The 26,922-nt window shown below is 44.2% G+C and overlaps 4 protein-coding genes across 4 annotated transcripts; 2 read left to right on the forward strand and 2 right to left on the reverse strand.

The window, feature by feature from the left end:
* Positions 1 to 237: 237 nt before the first annotated feature.
* On the reverse strand, positions 238 to 8,229 carry mfap2 (microfibril associated protein 2). Its single transcript, XM_054748924.2, has 9 exons — positions 8,131 to 8,229; positions 6,870 to 6,933; positions 3,803 to 3,850; positions 3,527 to 3,553; positions 3,369 to 3,449; positions 3,253 to 3,294; positions 2,775 to 2,862; positions 2,587 to 2,660; positions 238 to 757 (listed from the first exon to the last, which is right to left on the reverse strand). The coding sequence occupies exons 2-9, from the start codon at positions 6,898 to 6,900 to the stop codon at positions 654 to 656; spliced, it is 495 nt and encodes a 164-aa protein (XP_054604899.1). The 5' UTR covers positions 6,901 to 6,933; positions 8,131 to 8,229; the 3' UTR covers positions 238 to 653.
* A 607-nt stretch (positions 8,230 to 8,836) lies between these two features.
* sdhb (succinate dehydrogenase complex, subunit B, iron sulfur (Ip)) lies at positions 8,837 to 12,107 on the reverse strand. The gene is made up of 8 exons (XM_015959885.3): positions 11,953 to 12,107; positions 11,389 to 11,522; positions 10,781 to 10,866; positions 10,505 to 10,641; positions 10,035 to 10,151; positions 9,837 to 9,938; positions 9,629 to 9,751; positions 8,837 to 9,359 (listed from the first exon to the last, which is right to left on the reverse strand). Exons 1-8 carry the CDS (start codon positions 12,022 to 12,024, stop codon positions 9,279 to 9,281), a joined length of 852 nt encoding a protein of 283 aa, XP_015815371.1. The 5' UTR covers positions 12,025 to 12,107; the 3' UTR covers positions 8,837 to 9,278.
* A 137-nt stretch (positions 12,108 to 12,244) lies between these two features.
* Positions 12,245 to 16,006, forward strand: mrpl20 (mitochondrial ribosomal protein L20). Its single transcript, XM_015959888.3, has 4 exons — positions 12,245 to 12,519; positions 12,677 to 12,787; positions 15,525 to 15,602; positions 15,694 to 16,006. The coding sequence occupies exons 1-4, from the start codon at positions 12,433 to 12,435 to the stop codon at positions 15,862 to 15,864; spliced, it is 447 nt and encodes a 148-aa protein (XP_015815374.1). The 5' UTR covers positions 12,245 to 12,432; the 3' UTR covers positions 15,865 to 16,006.
* A 2,532-nt stretch (positions 16,007 to 18,538) lies between these two features.
* atad3 (ATPase family AAA domain containing 3) lies at positions 18,539 to 24,968 on the forward strand. Its single transcript, XM_015959884.3, has 16 exons — positions 18,539 to 18,849; positions 19,175 to 19,251; positions 19,727 to 19,828; positions 19,906 to 19,965; positions 20,040 to 20,109; positions 20,193 to 20,358; positions 21,061 to 21,130; positions 22,179 to 22,334; positions 22,431 to 22,487; positions 22,563 to 22,688; positions 22,767 to 22,891; positions 22,975 to 23,026; positions 23,102 to 23,172; positions 23,249 to 23,416; positions 23,510 to 23,618; positions 24,294 to 24,968. The coding sequence occupies exons 1-16, from the start codon at positions 18,657 to 18,659 to the stop codon at positions 24,711 to 24,713; spliced, it is 2,022 nt and encodes a 673-aa protein (XP_015815370.3). The 5' UTR covers positions 18,539 to 18,656; the 3' UTR covers positions 24,714 to 24,968.
* The last annotated feature ends 1,954 nt before the right edge of the window (positions 24,969 to 26,922 follow it).

Consider the following 26,922-nt stretch of genomic DNA (forward strand, 5'->3'; position numbering starts at 1 on the left):
CAGGTTTGACTTATCATATGATTTAAAACACTTTTCTAGTTTAGTGATACTCCTACAGTGTGTACGTTGTTACCCATTGTTTATATTTTTGTTACTGCTTGACCACTGACAGACTGATTTATCCCATCAGTGTCACTTTTTGTGGAAAATAAAACACACGAATAAAGAAACCTTCTCCCTCAGTAACTGGCCTTCATGATTATTTCTTCCTAGATGAATCAGTCCCACACTGATGGGTCGTAGTAAAAACACGTTTATTTCATGGTCATTATGGTGACCCTTTTACAAAGCAGTAGTACAGAAGCAGGGTCACTTACCACCTGCTTCACAAATGATCTTCAGCTGAGATGCTCCATGGCTGCTTATCGATTACTTCTGTCTGCTTTCCAATAAAAGTACAGCAACTCCAACACAAAACATCAGATTACCATGTTACAATATGCAAAAATAGCAACAAAAATAAAAACACACCCAACAGTGTTCTGTGGTTTGATTTGCACCTCTTAACGTTTTATAGCACCAGTGACTTTTGCAATCATCAGTGTTATTGATATTTATTCGTACACGTTTAAAAACAAAGTATTCAAAGTGCTTTTCGCACGAGAGTAAGGAGGAACGGCAGAGGGTGAGGAGGAGTGACGGGTGGTTCCTGATCAGCAGCCGCCGCAGCTCTTCCCACAGCTTCCTCCGACAGACGCACACTGACCACTCAGAGCCATCACACCGCAACGAGAGAACTGGTCCCGACACAGATCCGCTAAACAAACACACACACACACACAGGTCAACCCTCTGCCTTCTACTAAAATTATTTTACTTGCTTTATTTTGAAAACAAAATCTACAAATGTGGAAAAAGCACTGATAATCAGGCATTAAGTGTTCCGAAATAATATTTAAACACTCATGTTGATTAAAATAAAAGCAATCTTCAAACTTAATATTTCATTTGCATTTATGTAAGAGCAAAAGAATAACGAATATTGTGATTTTTGTGCTTGTTTTCATGCAGCAGATTTTAACTGATTATCATAAAAATTGCATGTATGTTTCATGTGATTAAGTGATGTAACTTGAAGCTTCGTCTTGCATTAAAAAAAACTGAAATCCTTAAATGTTTTGTTTTTATTTTAGTATTTAGGCTGTTGTGGTTTTCAGTGGTTCAAGATTTAAAAAAAGAGTTCCGGTCAGATAGTTAAAATGGAAAAATTATGCAAAACTCACTTTTTGCATCTTTTTGTGCTGCCACAAGGGTCTCTACGGCCTCTATAAACACTCCAAATGTAAAAATCCTGTCCATCTGTTTTCAGTTGGTGTTTGGTTTTAGGAAATATGCATCTAAAACAAAGTGGTTCAAAAAATCCCAGTTTGTGATGTCACAAACAGGGAAACTAGAATAGAATCACCTCTCACATAAGAAGAGAGCTGCTGCTGCTGGAGGAGCAGCGGCTCTACCCCGTGTATCAAAGCTTCTCCGCTTATAGCAGCTTTCATAAGACACCATGCCAGCAAATCAACGTAATACTGCCGCCATGGTGTGTCTTGTGAAAGCAGCGTGGCAAATACGGAGATTTATGGCTTTCATGCCACTAAGATTGGTAGAAATATTACCACAACGCCTGACTTGTGAAGGAAGATTACACCTTGGCACAACAGAAGGTGGAGTCGTGATCACATGTAGAATGTCTGCCGAGTCCCGACTGGCAACTATATTGAAAATGAAACTAAACGCGGTCAGTAAGTTTAGCTTTTGTAAACAGAATCAGCTGAGAAGGCAAACTGGAGTAATGCAGAGCTCCGAGACCTTCGTTAGAGCTGAAGCTGACATCACCAGATAGTTCACGAGGTTTGTGGAGGACAGGAGCGACTCGTAAACAAAAGCAGTGCTGCTTCAGTCCTTATAAAAAGCAAGTTACATCCAGGCTAAAAGAAAGTCTGTGACAGTGCAGAGACCGCCCCCACACACCCTTCATATCGCCATCGCTTGATCTTTTGTTTAAAGCACACGATTGTGCCACACTACCGCCACAGTCTGACCACTCATGAGCGACCAAAGGCTCCCTGATGCAGCCTCGGTTTTGCAGCAAAGTTCTGTAAAAGGGTCTAATAGCAGCCTGAGCGGGGGATGGGTGGGCGTGGCCAGCTACAGCCAGTTTTCCTTGAAGTAGCAGAGCCCTGAAACGGTTCATTCTGGAAGGTACTGAAAACATCAAGAATAAAACAGCTGAAACTGCTTCATGTGAGAGGGATTTAGTGCACAGAACAATTATAACTTCAGAAAAATCATAATGTGTCCCCTTTGAGTGAAATGTTGCACAACGTCTTTAAAAATAACAATCGTCTGATCACCGTCAATGAATCTGCATCATATATCTGCTTTAGAATATCCACTATGTCCAGATATACTGGAGGTCATCAAGCTTTAACTTCCACATGAGAATGAAAATTTTTATTTTTACATTTTGATTTTTGGGAAATAAATATTAGAATAAACAACGTGATAACGTAAAAAATAACTCTGAAAGAAACAAAGTTTACCATTATTCATGATCATTGCCATTATAGCCTCTAGTGTGTTTAAACCCACCTCTAAGCAGCTCCTCGTGCGCACACACGGTCCTCACACAGATCTCCTTGTTGATTACGTAAACCCGCCTCAAACTGAGTGAAAACACATGAAAAGTTAAGACGTTCTGCATAAAAGCAGGAGGATGAAGCAGAAACAACCATCTTCTCAGATGTTCAGGAGCAGAAATAAGGAATGATCTTGTGTACCTGTAGAAGCAGAGGCTGTTCAGACACTGTTTGCATGGTTTGTGGACTGAGTAGAGTCTGGTGCAGGGATACTGCTCCTCTCTGCAGTCTGGAAGTCAGTAAAATATTTATTTATTTAACTTTACACACATATAGCAATGTGCAAAACTCTTAAGTCCTTTTGTTTTATGTTGCTTCCCAGCAGCCATGTTTCCTCGTAACTCTTTAAATGAACAGTTCCTCCGACTTTCTGAGGGGTTTTGGACTTTTTAGGCCCGAGACCTTTTTTGTTCTCCATGTTTCCTTTAAAGCTGAACTGGGCCGTGTTCGGTCACGGCGACATACAGAGCTAAACAGAAAACTGGTTCAAAGTCCAGAGAAGGACTGAATTATTCTCAGAAAGCCTGAATAAACATTACTTACAGAAAATTAGGGATGGTTTAAGAGTTTTGCACATGATTACAGACCGCGTGACTTGTCTTCCCTGCTGCTGACTTACCCAGAGGGCCCGGTTCTGTGGGCTCCGTCTCCACATCCGAACCTGATGGAATCCAAATATGAAACTAATCAGTTGTGTTCCCGTGACTAAAGCCGTGTGCGGATCATCGGGTTTACCTGGACGGTTGACGGGTTCCCGCTGAACCTGCTGCTGGTAGGATCCAGGAAGCGTTTCAGGAGTCTGAAACTCGGTGTTCTCTGACCAGGAGGAGAGGCACGAGTCATCAGTCTGACATCAAAACACCAGAAAGATGATGTTTTTGTTTAGTTTTTACCTTGAAAAGAGTAATCCTCGTATTCGTCTGTAAAGCAGGACGAGATTCTGAGTCAAACACAGAAACGGCTGCATGCAGAGATTTGACCTATGACCTCATGTCCTACATGTTTACATTTAATAATACGCAGAAAGGACTGAGGGTTGTTTACTCAATAAAACTGTTGATATGTGGGTGGTGGGAGGAGGAGAGAGCTCCTCCAGGCTGCATGACACATCAGAAACCAGAGATGGGGAACAGATGTGGACAGCTGGATCTGTGCACGTTTAAACTCACCCAGGAAAGGAACCGGTTCCTGGTACTGGGACTGGGCCAGCAGCACAACTGTTGACATTTCAGACAAATGATCAGAAAGACGGAGTGATGCACCAGCAGGGCTGTTCACCAACATCTGCTTATGTCAGAAAATGCTAAAGAAATCAGATTTTCATGCAAATCTCAGGAAAAGGTTTGAACTTTTTACCTGATACAATTAAAGCAACACACACACGTATGAATGCTTAGAGCAACACAGCTGCTTCGTTTTTATTGAAATAGTCAAAATCTAATTTATAAAAAAGCAAAGCAGTGTGTTCTCTTTAAATAAACGACGTTTATCACACAGAGCGTGTACCAGGCTGCTGGACGAAACAATAAAATAAAACCTGGCAGATGTTTTACTTTCAGAACGCGGTGCCAAGTCGTGTTATGACAAACAGATGTGGTTGGTTAGAGCTCCTCTTACGCTCAAGCGTTTATTCAATGGTCAAATTTTTAGTTGGAGGTTGACTCCTTTACCTGCTGCTGTCTTTGAGTCATTATTCTGTTTTATGACCCGGTTTGGGTCCAGACTTCAGTCGGACTCATGAAGGAGTTTGTGGTCATCTCCATGATTGTGAGCCCAAACCATCACTCCTCCACCGCCATGCTGCTGCTTTAGTCTAATCTCTTTGAAGGACATCATTTCACGATGTTTAACCCTTTACCCGCTAGCTGTAGTGTCTGATATGGAGCATTTGTGTTTTTTATAATTCTCTGAACTGGTGAAAAGATGGAAAAGTGAGGCTTGCATTCTTTAAGTGGAGCCCCAGAAGGTCCCTGTGGTAGCTCTGGAGCTTAGCCTGTACAGTGGGGCAAAAAAGTATTTAGTCAGCCACCGATTGTGCAAGTTCTCCCACTTAAAATGATGACAGAGGTCAGTAATTTTCATCATAGGTACACTTCAACTGTGAGAGACAGAATGTGAAAAAAAATCCATGAATTCACATGGCAGGATTTTTAAAGAATTTATTTGTAAATCAGGGTGGAAAATAAGTATTTGGTCACTTCAAACAAGGAAAATCTCTGGCTCTCACAGACCTGTAACGTCTTCTTTAAGAAGCTTTTCTGTCCTCCACTCGTTACCTGTATTAATGGCACCTGTTTGAATTCATTATCTGTATAAAAGACACCTGTCCACAGCCTCAAACAGTCAGACTCCAAACTCCACTATGGCCAAGACCAAAGAGCTTTCGAAGGACACCAGGAACAGAATTGTAGACCTGCACCAGACTGGGAAGAGTGAATCTACAATAGGCAAGCAGCTTGGTGTGAAAAAATCACCTGTGGGAGCAATTATCAGAAAATGGAAGACATGCAAGACCACTGATAATCTCCCTCGATCTGGGGCTCTCATCCCGTGGGGTCAAAATGATCATGAGAACGGTGAGCAAGAATACCAGAACCACACGGGGGGACCTGGTGAATGACCTGCAGATAGCTGGGACCACAGTAACGAAGGTCACCATCAGTAACACACTACAACGGCAGGGAATCAAATCCTGCAGTGCCAGACGTGTTCCGCTGCTGAAGCCAGTGCATGTCCAGGCCCGTCTGAAGTTTGCCAGAGAGCACATGGATGATACAGCAGAGGATTGGGAGAATGTCATGTGGTCAGATGAAACCAAAGTAGAACTTTTTGGTATAAACTCAACTCGTCGTGTTTGGAGGAAGAAGAATACTGAGTTGCATCCCAAGAACACCATACCTACTGTGAAGCATGGGGGTGGGAACATCATGCTTTGGGGCTGTTTTTCTGCTAAGGGGACAGGACGACTGATCCGTGTTAAGGACAGAATGAATGGGGCCATGTATCGTGAGATTCTGAGCCAAAACCTCCTTCCATCAGTGAGAGCTTTGAAGATGAAACGTGGCTGGGTCTTCCAACACGACAATGATCCCAAACACACCACCCGGGCAACAAAGGAGTGGCTCCGTAAGAAGCATTTGAAAGTCCTGGAGTGGCCTAGCCAGTCTCCAGACCTCAACCCCATAGAAAATCTGTGGAGGGAGTTGAAAGTCCCTGTTGCTTGGCAACAGCCCCAAAACATCACTGCTCTCGAGAAGATCTGCATGGAGGAATGGGCCAAAATACCAGCTACTGTGTGTGCAAACCTGGTAAAGACCTATAGTAGTCGTTTGGCCTCTGTTATTGCCAACAAAGGTTATGTTACAAAGTATTGAGTTGAATTTTTGTTATTGACCAAATACTTATTTTCCACCCTGATTTACAAATAAATTTTTTTAAAATCCTGCCATGTGAATTCATGGATTTTATTCACATTCTGTCTCTCACAGTTGAAGTGTACCTATGATGAAAATTACTGACCTCTGTCATCATTTTAAGTGGGAGAACTTGCACAATCGGTGGCTGACTAAATACTTTTTTGCCCCGCTGTAGCTATGCTTCGCTCATTTGTTCTTTTTAGGCCAGTGCTCTCAACACATTTAGCTCTAATGCTAGAAACACAAACATGTCAGCACAAAGCAGCTGTCTGACACCTCCACACAGTTATCGTTTCACATTCTGCTGTTTCAGAACTTTAAAACCGTTTCACCGACCTGTTGCTGTTTCATCAAAAACTCAGCATCAGTGGCATTATTTATTAAAATTGTATTCAAATGAATACTTTAATGTGTGTCTCTTGATTAAAGGAGATGAATGTATGGTTTATGTGAGCATAAATGTAATTTATTAAGGTGGTAGTGGCGGATGATCCCCACCCACGCCACTACCACCTCTGGCCACCCCATGAGCGTGCCACTGCAAGAAGGACTTTCCATTGAATCAAATGGAAACCTCGGACGTTTAATTAATATTTTACTCAAGTTCTGACGTTCATATGGACTGATAGATTGTCTTTGGCACAGGGGTCCTTAGAAACGGGACAGAAATCAGCATAAAGATGCCTCTAATACACATTTCACACTCTGGCCTCAACGATCAGATCCCTGCAACATCACACATGTTCTTCAGGGAACTGAGCAGAGACTGTTGCATGTTTAACAACACGCGTAGGGTCACGAAACCGTATGAAGGTGTTACCTGGCATGCAGATGAGTAGGAGGACTCTCATGGCCGCTCTGGGAGGTGTAGACCCACTCTAGCCCTGAGAACAGAGAACCATGACAGGAAGGAAGTGCTTATAAGGTTTCCTTTTGGTCTCCTGAATTCTTGTCCTTTAATTCCCTCCTGCCCTCTTGTCACTTTTCCAACCTCCCTCCACTGCGCTCCTCTTTCTTTGCCCTCCTTCACCCTGTCCTCCTCCCTCCTCTGGCCTCAAACAGCAACAGAGGGGAGAGAACCCCTCTAACAGCAGGAATGTGACACAGATTAAGAACAATCCCCCCCCTACTTTTTCCTCGCTACAGCAGACGGTGGAAGCTGCGTTCCAGGAAAAGTAACAGAAGACCACTTTACCCCCTCCCCTTCTTCTGGTCCTGTGAGTTTTCATCCCTCCCTCCTTTTTGTCTTCACATCCTTCATTTCCTTTCTGTCGCCCTCGCTGGTCATTTCCTCCAACCCTCCCCTCCTCCACTCTCTTACCTCACTAAAAATGACATTTGGACACAAAACACCATTACAGAGTTGAGCCGGGTTAACTTCGTCTTCAGAATCATGACATCACTCCTTCATCAGGATTTGTTTGGACTAAAACTCAAACATCCAGATGGGATTTTAGCACTTTTCAAACATCTCTGGCCACATCTCAGTTAACCTTTGTTTTTGTCTGTGCTGCAGTGTAACACACACACACACACACACACGCACAGAGTTCATGAGCATTATGGTGGCTATTGGAAAGCATATGGTTTCACAACAAACATCTGGGAGCAATTACCCCCCCCCCCTCTCTCTCTCTCTCCACACTTCCCTTTTAAGCTAGGACCCCCCCCCCCCAAACACACTGAGGACAGCAGCAGGAGATGCTCTGCTGTCCTCCATCTGGGTTTTAGGGGGTTTGTTGATGTTTAAAAGTGATTAAAATAAGAGGTGATGTACATCACTTTGCCGTGAGGCCCCGCTGACCCCCCACTAAGCAGCAGATTTAGTTTTTCTTTCTCCTCACTCTGCAGGATTTCTTTTTTCCTTCAGAGAGAACAGAGCCACAACCTCTCAGATGCATGAACACAGACTTTATTAAATCCACCCAGATTCATAACTTTACGAAGAACTCGTGTTGTAATCCTCCTACAGAACAGCTCACACAGGCCCCTTAGCGTTCAGAACCCTGACCCTCTCATTATTACAGCTCTTATAACAAACTCTACACATGAGAACAGATGAGTAAAATCATGATTCTTACCTAAATGTGACTCAATTAGTTCCGACCTGCACAGACTCTGATGTGTCCAGTGAATGAAGGAGGACCCTGCAGCTCCACATTGTTCCTCCCAACATCTGCAGTCTCCTCCCCATGTGCCCCCCCCCCCCCCCCAGCAGTTCCACATGTTAACCCCCCCTAAGCTAAAGTTGAACGTATAAAATGTTGTATTTGAGTTTATTCTGTCAGGAAATGTGAATTAGGTAGAACCCCTAAGATTATTATTTAAACCACCAAATAGTTCCCGAGCACAGCCACAGCTGCAGCTCACCACTCCCCACGGGGACGGGTCAGCTGCAGAGATGACTTTCACCATCGTGTGATGGCTAACGGGACTAAAATAACCTTTAGCAGACATTTCCTCAGACGGATTGGAGGAACTTGTTTTCTTAGTTTTGTGCATTAAAGGCAGATCATGCCTGAAACATGGTTTAAGTCGCTTTCTAATTTCTTTAAATTATTTTTCCTTGTAAAAGTTTAGAAGTTGGTTGGCTTACATCTTTGCCACCAATGAGAAAAAACATCTTATTTCCAGTCGTGTGAGTTGTTTTTAGTGACCTGTGAAATATTTTTATTAATCAAATCCAGTTTGTCTTCATATCATTTAATCACACTTTTTACAGCAGATGATCATTTTTATGACTTTACATTTGGAAAGGTTTTATTTATAAACAACAGTGACCCCTGGTGGTGACCAATGACTGCTGCAGCGTTTAATGGAGTTAAACAGGCGATAACAGCTGAAGGCATTGTAATTATTTATTTCACATCATAACAAAGTCTTGTTGGAGCTAAAGGAACATTTACACTGAACGGCTGAGAGGCTGGTGCAGGACAGGAAGACAACAAGCTGTGTTAGCTTCATCGTCCACCTCTGAGGAGCACAAACAGCCACACAGATGGAGCGTGGAGATAAAAACTGTTCACAAACTCACACACAATCTCCACTATTCATACCGTGGCTGTGCATTAATTCAACACAGGACTCTCTCTCTTTCTCGAATGACACGTTTCGAACAAAGAAGCACGCTGAGGCGATGGCTGGTGTTCCAGCATGTCAAACCTTAATGAACATTTTAAAATCAATACATAATTTAATTAGTGGGCTTTACAACAGGATAGTGGAGGTGTCAGACAGCTGCTGCCTTCTTCTCCTTGTACGTGGCCATCATCTTCTTGATCTCAGCAATGGCTTTTCCTGGGTTCAGGCCCTGTGAGCGAGAGAAGAGGGAGCCATCATCCACGACTGACAGAAAACAAGCAGCTCGTGTGTCCCGAATACAACTTTATTCGGATGTTTGACACCATTAATTGGACCAGATCACCATCTTTAAAATGTGTGTGATTTTGTTTCGGTTAGTAATGGAAAAAAAGCTCAAGAGTTTTCATCATTCAGTTACTTTTCTGCACCTATAGTTTATTTAGTAAAGTTTCATCTCAGGAAAATAAACGCCAGTGCAGCGGTGTGTAACCGGCTTACCTTTGGGCAGGTCTGGGTGCAGTTCATGATGGTGTGGCAGCGAAAGAGAGAAAAAGGATCCTGCAGCTTGGAGAGTCGCTGCTCTGTGAAGTCATCTCTTGAGTCGATTAACCAACGATATGCCTGAAACACAGGCGGTCGATTCTCAAAAGAGTTGTTTTGAGCCCATAGGGCACAGCACGAACTGTTTCAGTGCCAAAACACAAACCTGCATGAGCACAGCGGGCCCAAGGTATTTGTCTCCGTTCCACCAGTAGCTCGGACAACTCGTGCTGCAGCAGGCGCACAAAATACATTCATACAGGCCGTCCTGCACATGAGGAAACACAGAAACAGGAAGTTCATCATGTTTATCGATCTAGAAGCACCAATGAGCGTTCCTGCTGGTGCAGGTGCAGAGCTGTACCAGCTTTTGTCTGTCCTCCACAGACTGCAGGTACTGCTCCTTCCCTTCTTTAGACTCATCATTCTTCTTCAGGTATGGTTCAATGGACTTGTACTGAGCGTAGAAGTTACTCATGTCCTGCAAACGCAACACAATCCAGTCAGTCTACAGATGTCAAACTCTTAATAATCCTTCATGAATATAATCTAAGTCATCTGGAGATTACGTCTCTTTGCGTAACAAACACTGAACAGCAGTAAATAGAACTGTGAAATTCAAAACCAGTGTTATTAAAATCAGCATAATTTTCCAGCTCTGCAGCCAAAACCATTTCCCAGCTAAACGAGTACAAGAACAACCCCCGACAGTTGATTTTAAACTCTGCATGTAACACAAGGTTTGAGACACATCTGAATCTTGTTAAACGCTTGAAAATCTTTTATAAATGAAGTTTTTGTGGTGACAGAGTTCAAAGTGATCACTTTACTCACAGGTACCAGGTCCTTGACCACGTACATATGTGGCAGAGGGTAAATCTTGGTGGGCTTGCTGAGGTTTGCATCAATCTTGTTGAGACAGGCGAGTGTGTTTCCTCCATTTATGTTCATTGCACAGGATCCACAAATACCTGATTAAAACCAAATCATATCAAAATGTTGTAATTCAGCTCCTGCAACAGTTTACAAACCCATTTTAGCCACTACTGGAGCTAATTAACTAAAAACCCCATTCCCACCATCCAGCTATTGCACCCAAATGATACTGACCTTCTCTACAAGACCTGCGGAAGGTCAGAGTCGAGTCCATCTCATTTTTAATCTTGATGAGGGCATCAAGAACCATCGGGCCACAACTAGATCAGGGAAGCAATCATTAAAATGTAAATATTTCTTTTAGTATTTAATGATTAAAACTAGTGATGCACCGATATGAAATGTTGGGCCAATACCGATATTAAGATCGCTGTTACGATCGATAACCGATATTTGCCGATATCGATATACTGACATTAATGCTGCTAAAATCGGCAGATTTTGTATGGAATGAAAATGATTAATGCAGAATTTACTGTATTATGTACACACACCACACACACTTATGCTTCTGAGATGATTACAATCGCTGTCACATGACTTAACAAATACTCATCACCCCCTCACCCTCTGAAACAGATAAACAAATAGAGACAAGATGGAAAAATACTGGTTGCTATTATCGGCCCGGTTTTATTTATCAGACCGATACGTTTACAAAATGACTAACATCAGCCGATACCGATATTGATGCCGATATATTGTCCATCCCATCTTCGAAGCACTTGATGAACAAATATATAACTCCACGAATTGGCTGATGAAACAGGTGCAGCACTTACGCGTTGAGGTCAACCTCATATGTCTGCATGCGGGGTTTGTCTCCAGGTGTGTCCGGGTCCCATCTATAGATCTGGAACTTCTTTATCCTGGGCTGAACAGAAGGAGCTGCTGCTGTTTGGGCGTACCGCACCGCCTGGAGACACAGTTCAGAGGAGATAAACAGCAACTTAAAACACAGTTACATGTAGATTTACTAAACCAGTCTCAGTAGACTACAGAAACTGCAGAAATACCCACTATTTACGCATTAGCTAACAAGCTAAACAATGTTTACAAGTGTGTACAGGTATGTTTCAAGTCACTTTTAATCGTAATAATGGTTCTAACAATATGAAATCTTCAAACGAATGTCGAGGATTAAATAAAAGTAAATTTTACAATTAAAAACTTGGAAGTACTTCAACTCAGTTTAGCGAAACGCTAACAAGCGTTACGTAAAAGCTAAATTCCAGAACATAGACTGATCCTTTACAGTGAGCTAATGGTGTTCGTGGTGTCCGAAATAGGTGATGCTGACAATAAAACACTGAGTACTTGTTTAGGTTTACAACAGAAAAATTTACCAGTTGCCTCGCGGGCGAGCGGAATGCCATAACACCACAGCGACTCAAGGACGTGAAACTAGCGACTGACATCTTTCTTCTCTGACCTCCACTGATTGCTATCCCAGCAATCCGTGCGGCAACGTCACTGTAAGAGCGCGTGTTTTGTGAACCATTGTGTCCCGAATTTTACCAAATGTATTTTTTTTTTTTTACTCATTGAATTGATAGCTGATATCTGCAGAGCCATATCTGTTTTAAGTTGTATAACAAAGAACATAAAAATAATCTGCTTTGAAATATAATTTAGTTATAAGATTAGATTTTTGTTATTACGTTCGCTGGTAAAACTAAAAACGAACGCACCCCTGAAGTTACTGCGTGGGGTTTACACAACACGCCGACGCGATCTCCTAACGGAACTCAGCTAAGGTCATTTACTCCCAATTTTTATTCTTTAGTAACGCATATTCAAGCGGAAACAACTGACGGAGGAGTAGAATGGTGTTTTTAACCCTGCCCTGTTGGATCCGGAACCGTGGACCCGACAGATTCTGGAAGGTCCAAGAACTTCTCAAGCATGCACGGGTAAGGCTCCGACTATTTCCTGGATCACATTTGGTGTTATTTTATCACGTACGGTAGCGCCGGGTGGCCTGCTTTTTTCGCTATAACTATCGCGCTGTAGTAAGTCAGTAATGATGGCGTATCAACTGAAAATCTGTGTGTTGGTCCATTTTAACAGCACTTCAGAGGGAGGAAGAACCGATGCTACAAACTGGCCGTGAAAGCTGTCAGGAGGGCTTTCGTCTACGCTACCAAAGGCCGAAAATTAAAGAAACGTAACATGAGGACGGTAAGGCTGGGACAGCATTGGTTTTATTACGACTATGACATCTATGGGTGTAACAAACTAACTTCATCCTCGCCCGTACCAGTCAGAATAAACTTTCAAGAATCAGTGTCTTTCATTAAAGGTGTAGTTGACTGAAAACCCGTTTTTAATGACGATTTCTGATTATAATCGGTCACTCTGAGTTTTTCAAGCAGGCTGAACATGAAAATAGTCTCCTACACCTATCTCCTGCTTTGATCCTGTTAGGTATTTTCATTTTCCCATCCAGGGTTACCTGAGGGAAAGCTCAACACGCAGGGGTTGTATTAATAAGCCGATCTATTAACCCATAAGCTGATCATTAACCCATACCAATAATTGACCAACAACAACCAATTTACTTTGCAAAGTGGAGAGAGATCAATGAAACACACGAGTCAGTAGTCAATTCGCTCTTCCCAGACAAAAGCCCTCCAAGAGTATTAAGGACACCCAAAAATGATAAAACGCACACACACTTACACACAATCCTTTAGAAAGGGAGCTAAACAGGCACTGGCACAGGGCGTTCTTACTGATAAGCCAGGACTGGAAAGAGGCAAGGTCAAACGCCTTTCTGTTTCCAGGGAAAAATGAGCTGGATGAAGCTTTCATTTAAAATAATAAATAATGTATCCATAATTTATCCAACAGATCCCTCTCTCCATAGCAGCTTCAGACCCATCTCTAAACTTCTGTTCATCTCCAAGATCTTGGAAAATGTGGCTAAACAACTCACAGCTGCTCTTGATGAACATAACATCTATGATAGCTTCCAGTCAGGTTTTCGTAGAGCTCGTTCTACTGAAACAGCTCTTCTTAGGGTCTCTAATGACCTTCTGACTCACAGTGATGCAGGGAACTGTTCTGTTCTGGTCCTGCTGGACCTGACTGCAGCCTTTGACACTGTTGACCATCACCTGCTACTGGAGAGGCTGAGAGACTGGGTAGGCCTATCAGGAACTGGTCTGGAGTGGTTCTCCTCTTATCTTTCTGAGCGTTCCTTCTCTGTGGTCATCCCCAAGTTTAGGTCCTCCACCACCTCTCTTACCCATGGTGTCCCACAAGGTTCTGTGCTGGGGCCTCTGCTCTTCCTCCTCTATCTGCTTCCTCTTCAGGACATCCTGAGCTCCTTCAAAGGAATCTCCTACCATCTTTATGCAGATGACATCCAACTGTACATCTCCTTCAAGCCCCATGAGATGTCTAAGCTGCAGCTGTTACACACCTGCTTAGACTCTATCAAAACCTGTATGGCTGGGAGCGTTCTACAGCTGAATTAAGATAAGACTGAGATCCTCATCTGTGCCCCAGACTTTGACCCAGCTCTCACCCTGGATTCTCATGTCAGTTCTCTTGTTCGCTCTTCCTTCTTCCATCTCAGGAACATTGCTAAGCTGAGTCCCATTCTGTCCCGCTCTGAACTTGAGACAGTTCTCCACACCTTCATCTCCTCACGCTTAGACTACTGTAACTCTCTTTTCACGTGTCTGAGCAGAACCTCCCTGAACCGTCTACAGGTGGTTCAGAATGCCTGTGCTCGGCTTCTGACCAAGTCCTCCAAACACACCCACATCACCCCGCTTCTCCTCCAGCTTCACTGGCTGCCAGTCAACTTCAGGATTCATTTCAAGATCCTGGTTCTGGTCTATAGGGCCTTACATGGACATGCACCATCTTACATTGGTGATCTTCTCAGTCCCTACACCCCCAGCAGGTCCCTGAGGTCCAGTGACCAAAGCCTACTGGTTGTGCAGCACCAGGCTAAAGGTCAAAGGTGACAGATCATCTGCTGCTGTGGCCCCCAGACTCTGGAACTCTCTCCCTCTGAGCTTGAGATCAGTGGACTCCTTTAATAACAGCTGAAGACTCACTTGTTCAGGCTGGCTTTGGTGTGACCTTCATCACCCTCTCCTTATTCTGCTCTCCCCACTTATTCCACCTTCCTCAGGATCCACTGATTTCCCTCTACCTTTCACACACTCTCTCTTTCTTAAATTTTTTTTATCACAATTGTCTATTTTTGCTCATTTTAAACATATTTTTAATTATTTTCTAAATTCTTTTTCATAATTTAAATATTTTGTCTTTGTGAAGCGCGTAGTGATTTTTATCTTGAGAGACGCTATAGAAAAGATTGTTTCTTCTTCTTAGCCTCTGATAGAGAATAGACGGTGCAACTCTAGGATTAGAAAGTCCTCACATATCTACATCACACTCTGAATTTGCATTCATGGCCTCGCCCATCTTGGCTCACGCCCGCCCACAGGGAGTTTGTATTTATTTCGGCAGCAAGGAGAGAGCAGAGAGTATCTCGGCGATAGTGACCTTGCAACATGGCTGAACGCATTCTATTAGCCAATCAGAAGCGAGGCTTGTGCATATCATTAGTAATAATGAGTAATCCTGCTGTTTTCAGCCCACCTCTGCACCAGCAAACGTCTACATCTCAGAACGGATTTTGATTTAGACTAGAGAGCTCTGCAAATGTATTGAATGAACGAGTAAACCACACATTTAAGTTCATCAGATTTCGGTAGAGAAGTTAAAAATCATCACTAGATCAAGGCAACTTTTCCAAGGATCCAGGGGTCCATAAAATAATATTTAAGATTTTTTTAAGCCAGTCACACTGTCTTTTACTACTAACAGCACCAGACGGCTGACATGTACTTATGTACAAATGTGATTGATTGGCATATTTTTTGTGCTTCTTCAGCTGTGGATCTCACGCATTGCAGCAGCAACACGAGAGCACGGCATGAAGTATCCTGCCCTCATCCACCACCTGACAAAGGTTTGTTGTATTTACTTGTGATTGCTCTGCACCAGTCACTGTGTTGTTAAGACTTTTAGCTAACTCCACCTTCTTTTGTTCCTCCACACAGTGCAGTGTTCAGCTCAACCGTCGCGTCATCAGCGAACTGGCCATCACAGAACCTCGGACTTTCCATTCACTTGCGAAAATTGCACGAGAGCAACAGCTAGAAGGTTTCCGTGTGGCGTTGGGTGACGGGAAAGAGCCTCCTGGTGTCCTCTCTCGTGTTATGCTGCAGTAAAGGACTCAAATTTGATGGATGATGCAGTTATCTATTTCTGATCCTGGATATAAACGTGCAACTTCTCATTTCAGGCAGTTCAACAGTTTCTTTTTGTGTAAATAAATGTTACTGTTTTGTTCATTAAACCTTTTGAAATATAGTACATTCATTCATTCATTCGTTCGTTCGTGACTTAGGCTCCCTAGGTTGCAGATGGCCCAGACTTTTTGATATGCACAGAGCCAGGAGGGGAGAGTCCTGTATATATAACCCACATCTCAGTCTTATTTCAGGGAATGGCTCCAACCAACTTAGATCCTTGACACCTGGCCAGTTTCTACCACCAAATAAGAAACTATAGCTTTATCTTCTGGACCACAACAAGTCTTTGCTGTCCTCCAAACTGGAAGGACATGCTCCTGTTCTGTGGCCAGGCTGATAGCCCACTGCTACCACCAGGTAGCACCGCATCGGTCTTACCTCACGGCGCCAGACACGGCACAGCCCATGTCCTCTTCATTAGAAAGTTTCATCCTCCACCCAGACAAGAGTGTGACAAATAGTGCTGGCAGCTCCTGATGCTCCATCCATCCATTATCGTCCGTGTGTCCGGAGTCAGGTTGTGTGGGCAGCAGCCTAAGCAGAGAGGCCCAGACTTCTCTTTCACCAGCTACTTGGGCCAGCTCTTCCGGGGAATCCCAAGGCGTTCCCGGGCCAGCCAAGAGAAATAGTCCTTCCAGCATGTCCTGGGTCTTCCTTTGGGTCTCGTCCCAGTTAGACGTGCCCGGAAGACCTCAACAGGGAGGCGTCCAGGAGGCTTCTTAACCAGATGCCCGAGCCACCTCAACTGGCTCCTCTCGATGTGGAGGAGCAGCAGATCTACTCCGAGCCCCTCCTGGATGACCGAGCTTCTCACACTATCTCTACTGGAGAGCCCAGCCACCCTGCTGAGAAAACTCATTTTGGCCGCTTGTATCCGCAATCTTGTTCTTTCAGCCACTACCCAAAGCTTGTGACCATAAGTGAGGGATGGAACACAGATCGACCGGTTTCAATTCTTCACAACTGATCAGCACAATGCCTGCATCACTGCAGACGCAGCACCAATCTGCCTATCGAGCTCCTGGTCCATCTTTCTCTCCCTCGTGAACAAGACCCAGAGATACTTAAAAGTCCTCTACTCAGGTGGTAAAGCGGGCTGCCTCATGATCGGAGGGTCATCGGTTCGATTCCAGCTCCCGCCCGGGGGATCCTGCCATTGTGTCCTTGGGCAAGACACTTCACCCAACTTGCCTGTGTTAGTGGTGGTCAGAGGGGCCGACGGTGCCAAATGGCAGCCTCGCCTCCGTCAGACCTCCCCAGGGGGGCTGTGGCCACAAGCAGCTTACCATCACTAGCGGTGTGTGAATGTGAGAGCGCATGCAAGCGCCTTTGAGTGTCCTAAACAAGCGCTATATAAGTTTGATGATTATACACACACACACACACACACACACACACACACATATATATATATATATATATATATATATATACATACAAATATATATATACCGTATATCTATCTATGTATGTATGAATATATATATATATATACATACATATATATATATATACATACATATATATATACATACATACATATATCTATCTATATATATATATGTATGTACGTATGTATATATAATAATAATAATAATGCATTGAACTTATATAGTGCTTTTCAAGACACCAGAAGACACTTTCACATTCACACACTGCTAGTGATGGTAAGCTGCTTGTGGCCACAGCCGCCCTGGGGAGGTCTGACGGAGGCGAGGCTGCCATTTGGCACCGTCGGCCCCTCTGACCACCACTAACACAGGCAAGTTGGGTGAAGTGTCTTGCCCAAGGACACAATGGCAGGATCCCCCGGGCGGGAGCTGGAATCGAACCGATGACCCTCCGATCATGAGGCAACCCGCACTACCACCTGAGCTACTGCTGCCCCAAATATACATATAAATAAATATATATATATATGTATATATATATATATATGTGTGTGTGTGTGTGTGTGTATGTATACTGTAAATATAAATATTGTACAGGCCAAAAGTTTGTACACACCTTCCTATTCAATGTGTTGTCTTTATTTTCATGACCACTTACATCAGTAGATTCTCACTGAAGGCATCAAAACTATGAATGAACACATGTGGTGTATGTACTTAACCAACAAACGTGAAATAGCTGAAAAGATGTTTTATATTCTATTTTATCATAATAGCCACCCTTTGCTCTAATTACTGCTTTGCACACTTTTGGCATTCTCCTGATGAGCTTCAAGAGGTAGTCATCCTAAATAGTTTTCCAACAGTCCTGAAGGAAAACCCTTTGAAGTGCGTGTGTCCCCAGGCAGCAGTAGCCCAGGAGCAAGAGCAGGTTGTCCAGTAATCAGAGGCCTGTAGGATCGATCCTGGCTCAGCCAAGACACCTAACCCACTTATCCCTGGTCTCATTTACATAACTCAGTGAAAAGATCGCTTGAAGTTTGCAACTGAGGATACGTTTTAGACCCTTTTCAGCCACCGTATAATGAAGGAGGTACTTGGAGGATGACCTCAAGATCACCACAACGAGGATATCCAATCAGAATCATTTATGTTCAAGTCGACCAATCATCGTCACTGTTGTTCAGCTAAACTTTGTACAATCCATTGCACATGCGCAGACGGTTGTAGCGTGACACGCGTGTGGAGCTTCATTGACAGATCTGTGAAGCTTCTCGCGGAACCGGCTAAACCGTGCTTTATTGTTTATCGGATAAGATGTCGTGGCTGTTCGGGTTAAACAAAGGGCAGCCCGAACCGCCTCCCGGTTTACCGGCTCAGCCTCCGCCGCCTCCGCCGCCGGCTGGGGGCTCCGGTGGCGGCGGAGACAAACCCAAGGACAAATGGAGCAACTTCGATCCCACCGGGCTGGAGCGGGCTGCCCAGGCGGCCAAGGAGCTGGACAAGTCCCGTAAGTGCGTCAGAGGGGTTGGTGTGTCGGTGCAAAAACAAAATCACACAGTTAGAAACTAAAGATGCTCTCCGGACTCTGATCTGCAGCTGCAGGTCTGAATGATGCAACCAGCTTTATTGTGGCCCAGTCTGCATCAACACACACCGAATTCAACTAACAGAGTAACTCGTTTAACAGAAAAGAGCAACTTCCGCATTTATTCAGCGAGACACTGGGCTCAAAGGTCCGGCGTTCTTCAGACACATCTTAGCTTGTAACAGGAATGATTTATCATTACTAGTTTGAACCGTAAGTCCTCCACACCTGTGACGTTTGTGTTCAGGCCACGCCAAAGAAGCCCTGGACCTGGCGCGGATGCAGGAGCAAACCTCTCATCTGGAGTACCAGAGTAAAATAAAGGTACAGTTAAGCGGGCTGGCTCCGGGTTGTTACCATGTGGACAGAAAAAACTCCCATGTTCTTAGAGTAGGTAATAAAAAACAGAACAATGTGAGAAATCATTAGAATTAGTTACGTTTCTCTGATTCAGTACTGGACATAATTCTTCAGGGTCCTGGTGAAACAGCTGAAGATCTCGAGCTGGGTACATTTCAATTAGCCGTAACATTACAACCTCTGACGGACGGGTTTAATGAGCAACACTGTTATTTGTGTTCTCGTGACCCCAGATTCCACCGATCCTCAGCTGATCTGGTCTGATTTTCATTTTTCCTGAACTGGCTGCTCAAACAGCCAACAAGGACCTCCTCTGAACTTGTTTTGTAAGCCTAGCACGAGTTGAGACGACCTCTGAGTTGTTAGTTTGTTAAAAGCAGGCTCTGGTTGAGTCCTCTTTGTTCTGCCTTGCATTAAATATTAGTCTGGATCTCCGCAGGAGTACGAAGCAGCTGTGGAGCAGCTCAAAGGAGAGCAGATCCGCATCCAGGCTGACGAGAGGAGGAAAACCTTACAGGAGGAGACCAAACAGAACCAAGCTGTGAGGGGAAAGAAAACATTTCACTGCTGTTTTATGAACTCGGCAGCTGTGAACCAGTCTTCTTTGTGTTTTCACAGAGAGCTCAGTACCAGGATAAGCTGGCTAGACAACGATACGAGGACCAACTCAGGCAACAGGTGAGGTCACCACCTGCTAATTAGGACTGAATCCCTTTAGAACGACGAGTGAGTTTGTTTTCTTCTCTCTTCAGCAAATTCTGAACGAGGAAAACCTTCGTAAACAGGAGGAGTCTGTGCAGAAGCAGGAGGCCATGAGGAAAGGTACAGACCTCACCTCCGTCATAACACCGTCCTCTTAAAACTGGTCCGTCGTAACTCCGCGATTCTTGCTGTGGTCTCCATAGCAACAATAGAGCATGAGATGGAGCTGAGACACAAGAACGAGCTGATGCGCATTGAGGCTGAAGCCAAAGCCCGAGCCCGCGTGGAGCGAGAGAATGCCGATATAATCCGAGAGCAGATCCGCCTGAAGGCAGCAGAACACCGACAGACCGTCCTGGAGTCCATCAAGTAAACTTCCTGATATAATAATAATAATAATAATAATACATTTTATTTCAACAGCGCCTTTCTAAACACTCAAGGACACTTTACAGACAGAGATAAAATACACAATAATAAAAGATAGAACAGCACAGATTGGAGCAAAGAGCGTAATTATTGGAATGCTAGACGGAACAGGTGGGTTTTGAGTAGGGATGCACCGATCAGGTTTTTTGCTGCCGATCACCGATACCAATCATCGATACCGATCACGTGGATTGGCCAGAAATTTTCTACAACATTATAACGAGTGCTACAAACTACATAATCTGGGAATAAAGGAAATGTAACCTAATCTAAAATGGTCTGATCGGCCTGCTTTGATCTATTTTGAAAACTCCGATCAAAACCGATAGGGGCGCTATCGGCCGATTACGATCAAATGCCGATCCATCGTTGCATCCCTAGTTTTGAGTCTGGTTTTAAAGAGAGTGAGGGAGTCACTGTTACGGAGGTCAGGAGGGAGTGAGTTCCAGAGCTGGGGAGCAGAGCGACTGAAGGCCCTGCTCCCCATAGTGACCAGACGGAGAGGTGGTGGAGGTTGTCGTGTTCTGACGGTGATCCTGTGTTGAAAGCAGTCGCCATCATGTGATATGGGAACAGGTGGCTTTGCACAGGTTCATCTCGTCAGTTGTATAGAGATGTGCTGATGGTTACGTTTCCTCTCAGGACTGCAGGTGCTGTGTTTGGAGAAGGATTCAGGGCCTTTGTGTCCGACTGGGACAAAGTCACAGCTACAGTGAGTTTTCTTCTGTTTTAAATCTGTTTGGTGAAATGTTTTACCGAAAGAACCATTTTTTAATTGTTGCTTTTGAAATACGATCGGCCACTCTTGAGTTTCACATGCAGGCTGAACGTGACAATTGTCGTCTACCCCTATTTCCTGCATTAGCCGCAGATGAAAATAGAAATCGACGGGGAAACGCTCGGATTAGAAAAGCTTGTCCTTTTTATGTCACACAGAAAATTTACTTTCGTGGAGCCACTCATTTTGGTTCATGATGTGGAAGACTGTTGGTTTAGCACCCAGGAAACCGCAGCGACCGTCTTGGCTAGTAGAAGCTAATGTTAGCATTAGCAACTCCACCACACGGCAGAACTCCCTCAGGCTGGTTTTATTTGTGGAGACAAAACATCAACATTGCAAAGCAAATGGAGTCAGTGGTAGAGTCGCATTGCTGTTACCCAATCAGAGGAGAGATGTCTGAATATCAGGAAGTAAGAGTCCAAATCCTGTCGTCTTCTGCTCGGGCTGTCTTCTACTTCCTGAACCTGGAGCGTAGGGCTGGGCGATACGGCCTAAAATCAATATCATGATATATTGAGGATTTCACATCGATAACAATAAATTGACGATAACTACAGGTAAAATGTCCACTAGATGGGGCTGTCCCGTGTATTACGCTGAGTCACATTATCCAACCTACGCACATCTTTTGATTTTTATTATCAAATTTATTGACATGGGAAAAATTATCTCGATGAGAGTCAGAGATTCCAATAACGATAAATTTTCGATTTATTGCCCAGCCCTACTGGAGCTTTTTCCCACAACTCACAAGCCACTTGTTTATACAAGATACCACTGCAGATGTGTTGGATTGAGTGAACTTGGACTTTAAAAGGATGCATGAGGTAAAACAGTTGCTCAAATACGGGCCTGTGTTACGTTATTCAGCAGGAGCAAATGTTCACCACCACCTGTAGATCAAGCCCAACTACTGCTGGTTCCGGCCGCTTTTTCAAATGACCTTCTCTAATTATTCCTTTTCTGTTTTGCCCACCAGGTCGCAGGTCTGACTCTTTTAGCTGTCGGCGTGTATTCAGCTCGGAACGCCACGGCAGTAGCAGGACGTTACATCGAGGCCAGGCTGGGAAAACCGTCTTTGGTCCGGGAGACGTCCCGATTCACGGTGGCAGAGGCCATCAAGCATCCAGTCAAGGTAAATTCGAATAAAGAGGATCTGTTGTCCACATTCGTGGAGATGGAGATTACAATGTGCTGACTGGAATCCTTCTGTCCTTTTACATCTGCACAGACAGCCAGGAGGCTGAAGAGTAAACCTCAGGATGCTCTTGAGGGAGTCGTCCTCAACGTGAGTAAACACCGGGCCGACGTGACGCAGAAGTTAAACCGCCATCTGAGCTTGTTTTATTTTTCCGTGTCTTAGCCTTCCTTAGAGGAGCGCGTGCGTGACATCGCCATAGCAACAAGAAACACAAGGCAGAACAACGGCCTGTACAGGAACATCCTCATGTACGGTCCGCCTGGGACGGGTAAAACGCTGTTTGCTAAGGTACGCCTCAGGTCTGCGCTCTGAGCCGACCTGGAACCTGGACACTGACGACGGATCATTTGTGTTTGTGTTGAGCAGAAGCTGGCAATGCATTCTGGGATGGATTACGCAATCATGACTGGTGGCGACGTGGCACCAATGGGCCGTGATGGTGTCACGGCCATGCACAAAGTTTTCGACTGGGCGGGCACAAGCAGACGCGGGTATGCTGCTGATTCCAGGAAAAGGCGACTAAAATGATGTCATTAACTCTTTAAAGCAATGATGCTCCTGTGTCCTGTCACAGGCTCCTGCTGTTTGTGGATGAAGCCGACGCATTCCTACGCAAAAGAGCCACCGTGAGTCTGCACGCCGTTGCAGGGTTTTCTTTTGAGTCCGAGATTTCATGTTGAAAATAAACCCTCCGTTAACAGGAGAAGATCAGCGAGGACCTCCGAGCTACTTTGAATGCATTCTTGTATCGAACAGGAGAACAAAGCAACAAGTGAGCGTTTCCTGTCTATGCGACATAGACTTGGTGTTTAACAGCACTGAATGTGTTGCGGTTGTGATGTTGGCAGGTTTATGTTGGTGTTGGCCAGCAACCAGCCAGAGCAGTTCGACTGGGCCATCAACGACCGGATAGATGAGATTGTAAACTTTGACCTGCCGGGTCTTGAGGAGAGGGAGCGACTGGTGCGGCTGTACTTCGACAAATACGTGCTGGAGCCGGCCACCGGAGGGAGACAGTGAGTGCTGTGCTACAGGCCTGACGCAAGGCTAAGACGATGTGTTCGCTGTAACTTGTCCTGAGTTCCCCTCTCGTGTTTGTGCCTCTAAAGGAGGATGAAGCTCGCCCAGTTTGATTACGGCAAAAAGTGCTCCGAGATCGCAAAGCGGACAGAGGGAATGTCAGGAAGAGAGATCTCCAAGCTGGGCGTGGCCTGGCAGGTACGTGTCTTCGGAGCCAACACTCGTTCACCAAATGTCAGTAAGACGGTTAGAAATGCACCGATCCTGGTTTTGAGAGCCGACGCCATTTTTAGTTGTTTCAGGGTTAAAAATAAGAGGTCATAATTTAGAAAAAAGGTGAAAAACACGAAACACAAATCAGATTTTAGTTTCAGGTGGACCTGTCGCAAGTTGAAACAGTCTGCTGAATATCAGTTAGTCTTTACTGACAACAAACCGAACCCAGCTCGATAAATAAATGTTCACACTGCCGCCGCGGAGTACGGTGGAATTTTATGTTTCCCACATTTTTGTTTAGTTAAAATCCATCACACACACACACACTCACACACACACACACACACACACACACACACACACACACACACACACACACACACACACACACACACACCTAAGGACAATTTAGACAATCAACCTAACAGTCATGTTTTTGGACGGTGGGAGGAAGCCGGAGTACCCGGAGAGAACCCACGCATGCACAGGGAGAACATGCAAACTCCATGCAGAAAGACCCCAGGCCGGGAATCGAACCCAGGACCTTCTCGCTGCAAGGCAACAGCTCCAACCACTGTGCCACTTGCCAGCCTAGTTCAAATCTAAATGTAAAATACCACATGTGGGTATTTTTTAAAGCGTGTTGCTTTCTTCCAGGCTGCAGCGTACTCCTCTGAGGACGGCATCTTGACTGAAGCGATGATCGATGCTCGAGTTGATGACGCCGTCAAGCAGCACCATCAGAAGATGGACTGGCTGCGTGGAGAGGAAGAGGCCAAGAGCCTTACTCCTCCTCCTCTTTCTCCTCTTCCAGCTGGGGTGCCAGGCAGCGGTGGAAAAAGGGGTTTTACTTTACCCCTAAAGGACACTCCTCGGGCTGAGGAGGCGATCGCTCCAGTTCTTGACATAAATCTGCCTTCCCCCTCTGACGGTGACCAATCAGCAGGTGGTAAACGCATCGACTCAACTGGACCGGGCTGTGAAGCAGAAGCTAAGACTGTGAAGGGTGATTTAAACCAAGATGATGGTGAAAGAAAGCCGGACCAAACTCCCCCCAAGGATGGAAGTCCAGTTTGAGTTTTATGGATTCTGTCTGTTAGAAAGTTTAGCGTCCTCTTCACTAATCAGGTTGTGTCGGAAGCTTTCTGGACGGTTGTCATAACCAAGATAACTAATTACCTTTTCATAACACGAACGATGCCTGACACGTTCATTTTAATTTAGAACCTATAGAAGTATACCTAGAAGCCACGTGTCTGATGAGTTACACTATAAACGTTGTCCAAAGTCAGGTTTCTCTGTCGAAATGATTAAAACCATTTTCATAACAAACATTCTGATGATCAGTGATAAAGCTGAGGTTTCCTATCCGGGGATGGGGGTGAGTTTTAATGCTGTAACGTGGGGACGAGTCCACGGTTGGCTGGATTTCCTGCAAGAAGCCTGGAAAACCAGATGGGGAGATGGACTCATGATTCAAAAAGGCTTTGTTCTCATGTTTTAGAGGCAAGGTTGAGTTTAAAGTAAAAAATGTGCAAAGAAAAGTGCTAAAACTCTAAAGTGCAATCTAACCTGTGTCAGAATTTAAGATGAAAACTACAAATGAACGTATTAAATGTGAAGCCATTGATGAGCTGATCAGAACCAAACTACTAGTTCAAAAAGCAGAAGAAAATCTAAACGCAGGAGCAGTGTGTGTGCGTGTGTGTGTGTGTGCGCGCGCGCGGACCTTCAGATGACTATAGAGGAGATTTAAGTAACTTTGGCATCCTCCACCCCTCTGTAGCTCTGTATGCACACTTGAATGTTTGGGTCATCTGTGACTCCCTCTCATGATCGTCTGCACACAGATTCTGTGATAAAGAGCTGCAGCCACTTTACTTTCTGAGGTGTCCGACAGCCTGTTGGTGTAGGAACATCACAGCACATGATCACAAGGACCGTTAAAGCTGTCCCGAGGTATCTGTACACCACTACCCCAGCTGCAGGACGCCTACACCCACCGCTGCAGGAGGAAAGCATCAGGTGTCACGAATCTCCCACCTCCCCTTAGGAGAGCACATCATCATCTGCTGATGTCATCGTTTTCCAAATGTATTTTTGTTTTAATGAGTGAGCGCCAGGGCAAGAGGCATTTCATAGCATTCTGTCTACTCTGTACTTGATTTAACACAAAGTTGAAACTTGAACACACACAGGGATGGACTTATTGACACTGATCCAGGAATCAACAGCAAAACGTTTGAAAATGTGTGCGTTTTCGCTCGGTGGGTGTTGTTATGACATGGGAAACAGGAGAAATTAGAAAATAGTTGAGAAAAGATAATCTGACGGAATTCATCATAGCCGACAATGCAATAATCAATCAGTGTATTAAAAAGGTACTGATATGAATATAAATAACTAAACTGGTGAACTTCAGAAGGAAATTGTAAACTAAAGTAAAAATAAAACATTGATTAAACTGATAACTGTCGTCATCGACCATTAAGTTAATCCTGCAGCTTTACACGCATTTACCATTTTCATACAGTTACAAAATAAAATCGTTTAAAATACTCGCACAAGGGGCCGTTTTGCATCCCTTAATGAAAACTTTAAAGTCTTTCCAATGAAACTGTCAGTTTAAGCAGTTCGTAGAAAACACTAAACTTTCTTCGCTGGAACAAGCTGCATACTTTATCTTACACATCTGCATCGACAGATGTGATCCTCTCCCCTCCTCTCACCAGCGGAAGGGTCAGATGAGGAACGCGTTCATGTCTGATGGAAAAATCCCAGTTTGACACAACAAAAGGTTACTGGTATTTACTAATGACCTCTAGGGGTTTGCTGTTCCCACATGGGGGCGAGGACGTGAACCTCGTATTAAATATATCAGTTACTTTTTCACAGAAAATAGTTCCGCAGTGACGTCACTTCCGGTCCGATCTATTTACCGCGGAGGGAAATTCGCTGCGTATTAAATTTACAGTATTTGAAAATCTTCATTTCTAAGAGGCTTAATGCAAGTTTTATATTTTATACAAACTAAGTGGTTTGCTGGTTTTCACTTGTCTGCTTCTAGATATTTTTATTTGTTTAGTGATGAAAACCCTCATTGAAAACACAGAACTACAATTCAAATGTTAAAACTTTATTTGTCTTTAGAGACGTACCCCTTTAAGGCCCGAGTGCTCCAGTTTCAAGAGATTTTTTGCAACACTTTTCAACCATTTTCTCAAAGGATTTAGGTCAGTGTTTAAAATCTTATTTCAGTTTAAGAAATTGCCTTTTTTTAAACCTA

The sequence above is a fragment of the Nothobranchius furzeri genome, chromosome 3, assembly GCF_043380555.1.
Source record: "Nothobranchius furzeri strain GRZ-AD chromosome 3, NfurGRZ-RIMD1, whole genome shotgun sequence".
In the NCBI taxonomy this organism is placed as follows: Eukaryota; Metazoa; Chordata; class Actinopteri; order Cyprinodontiformes; family Nothobranchiidae; genus Nothobranchius; species Nothobranchius furzeri.

Bases quoted from the DNA above. Each gene is read 5' to 3' on its own strand.
- atad3 (XM_015959884.3), top strand. From the start codon at position 18,657: ATGTCGTGGCTGTTCGGGTTAAACAAAGGGCAGCCCGAACCGCCTCCC. The intron at 22,689-22,766 runs GTACGCCTCAGG...TGTGTTGAGCAG, and splicing joins GTAAAACGCTGTTTGCTAAG to AAGCTGGCAATGCATTCTGG. The intron at 23,173-23,248 runs GTGAGCGTTTCC...TGATGTTGGCAG, and splicing joins ACAGGAGAACAAAGCAACAA to GTTTATGTTGGTGTTGGCCA.
- mrpl20 (XM_015959888.3), top strand. From the start codon at position 12,433: ATGGTGTTTTTAACCCTGCCCTGTTGGATCCGGAACCGTGGACCCGAC. The intron at 12,788-15,524 runs GTAAGGCTGGGA...GTGCTTCTTCAG, and splicing joins AGAAACGTAACATGAGGACG to CTGTGGATCTCACGCATTGC. The intron at 15,603-15,693 runs GTTTGTTGTATT...TCCTCCACACAG, and splicing joins TCATCCACCACCTGACAAAG to TGCAGTGTTCAGCTCAACCG.
- mfap2 (XM_054748924.2), bottom strand. From the start codon at position 6,900: ATGAGAGTCCTCCTACTCATCTGCATGCCAG. The intron at 3,851-6,869 runs GTAACACCTTCA...AAATGTCAACAG, and splicing joins CCTACTCATCTGCATGCCAG to TTGTGCTGCTGGCCCAGTCC. The intron at 2,863-3,252 runs GTAAGTCAGCAG...ACTGACTTCCAG, and splicing joins CACAGAACCGGGCCCTCTGG to ACTGCAGAGAGGAGCAGTAT.
- sdhb (XM_015959885.3), bottom strand. From the start codon at position 12,024: ATGTCAGTCGCTAGTTTCACGTCCTTGAGTCGCTGTGGTGTTATGGCA. The intron at 11,523-11,952 runs GTAAATTTTTCT...CTGTGTCTCCAG, and splicing joins GCTCGCCCGCGAGGCAACTG to GCGGTGCGGTACGCCCAAAC. The intron at 9,752-9,836 runs GTTTGTGTTTTG...CCTGTGTTTCAG, and splicing joins GGCCCGCTGTGCTCATGCAG to GCATATCGTTGGTTAATCGA.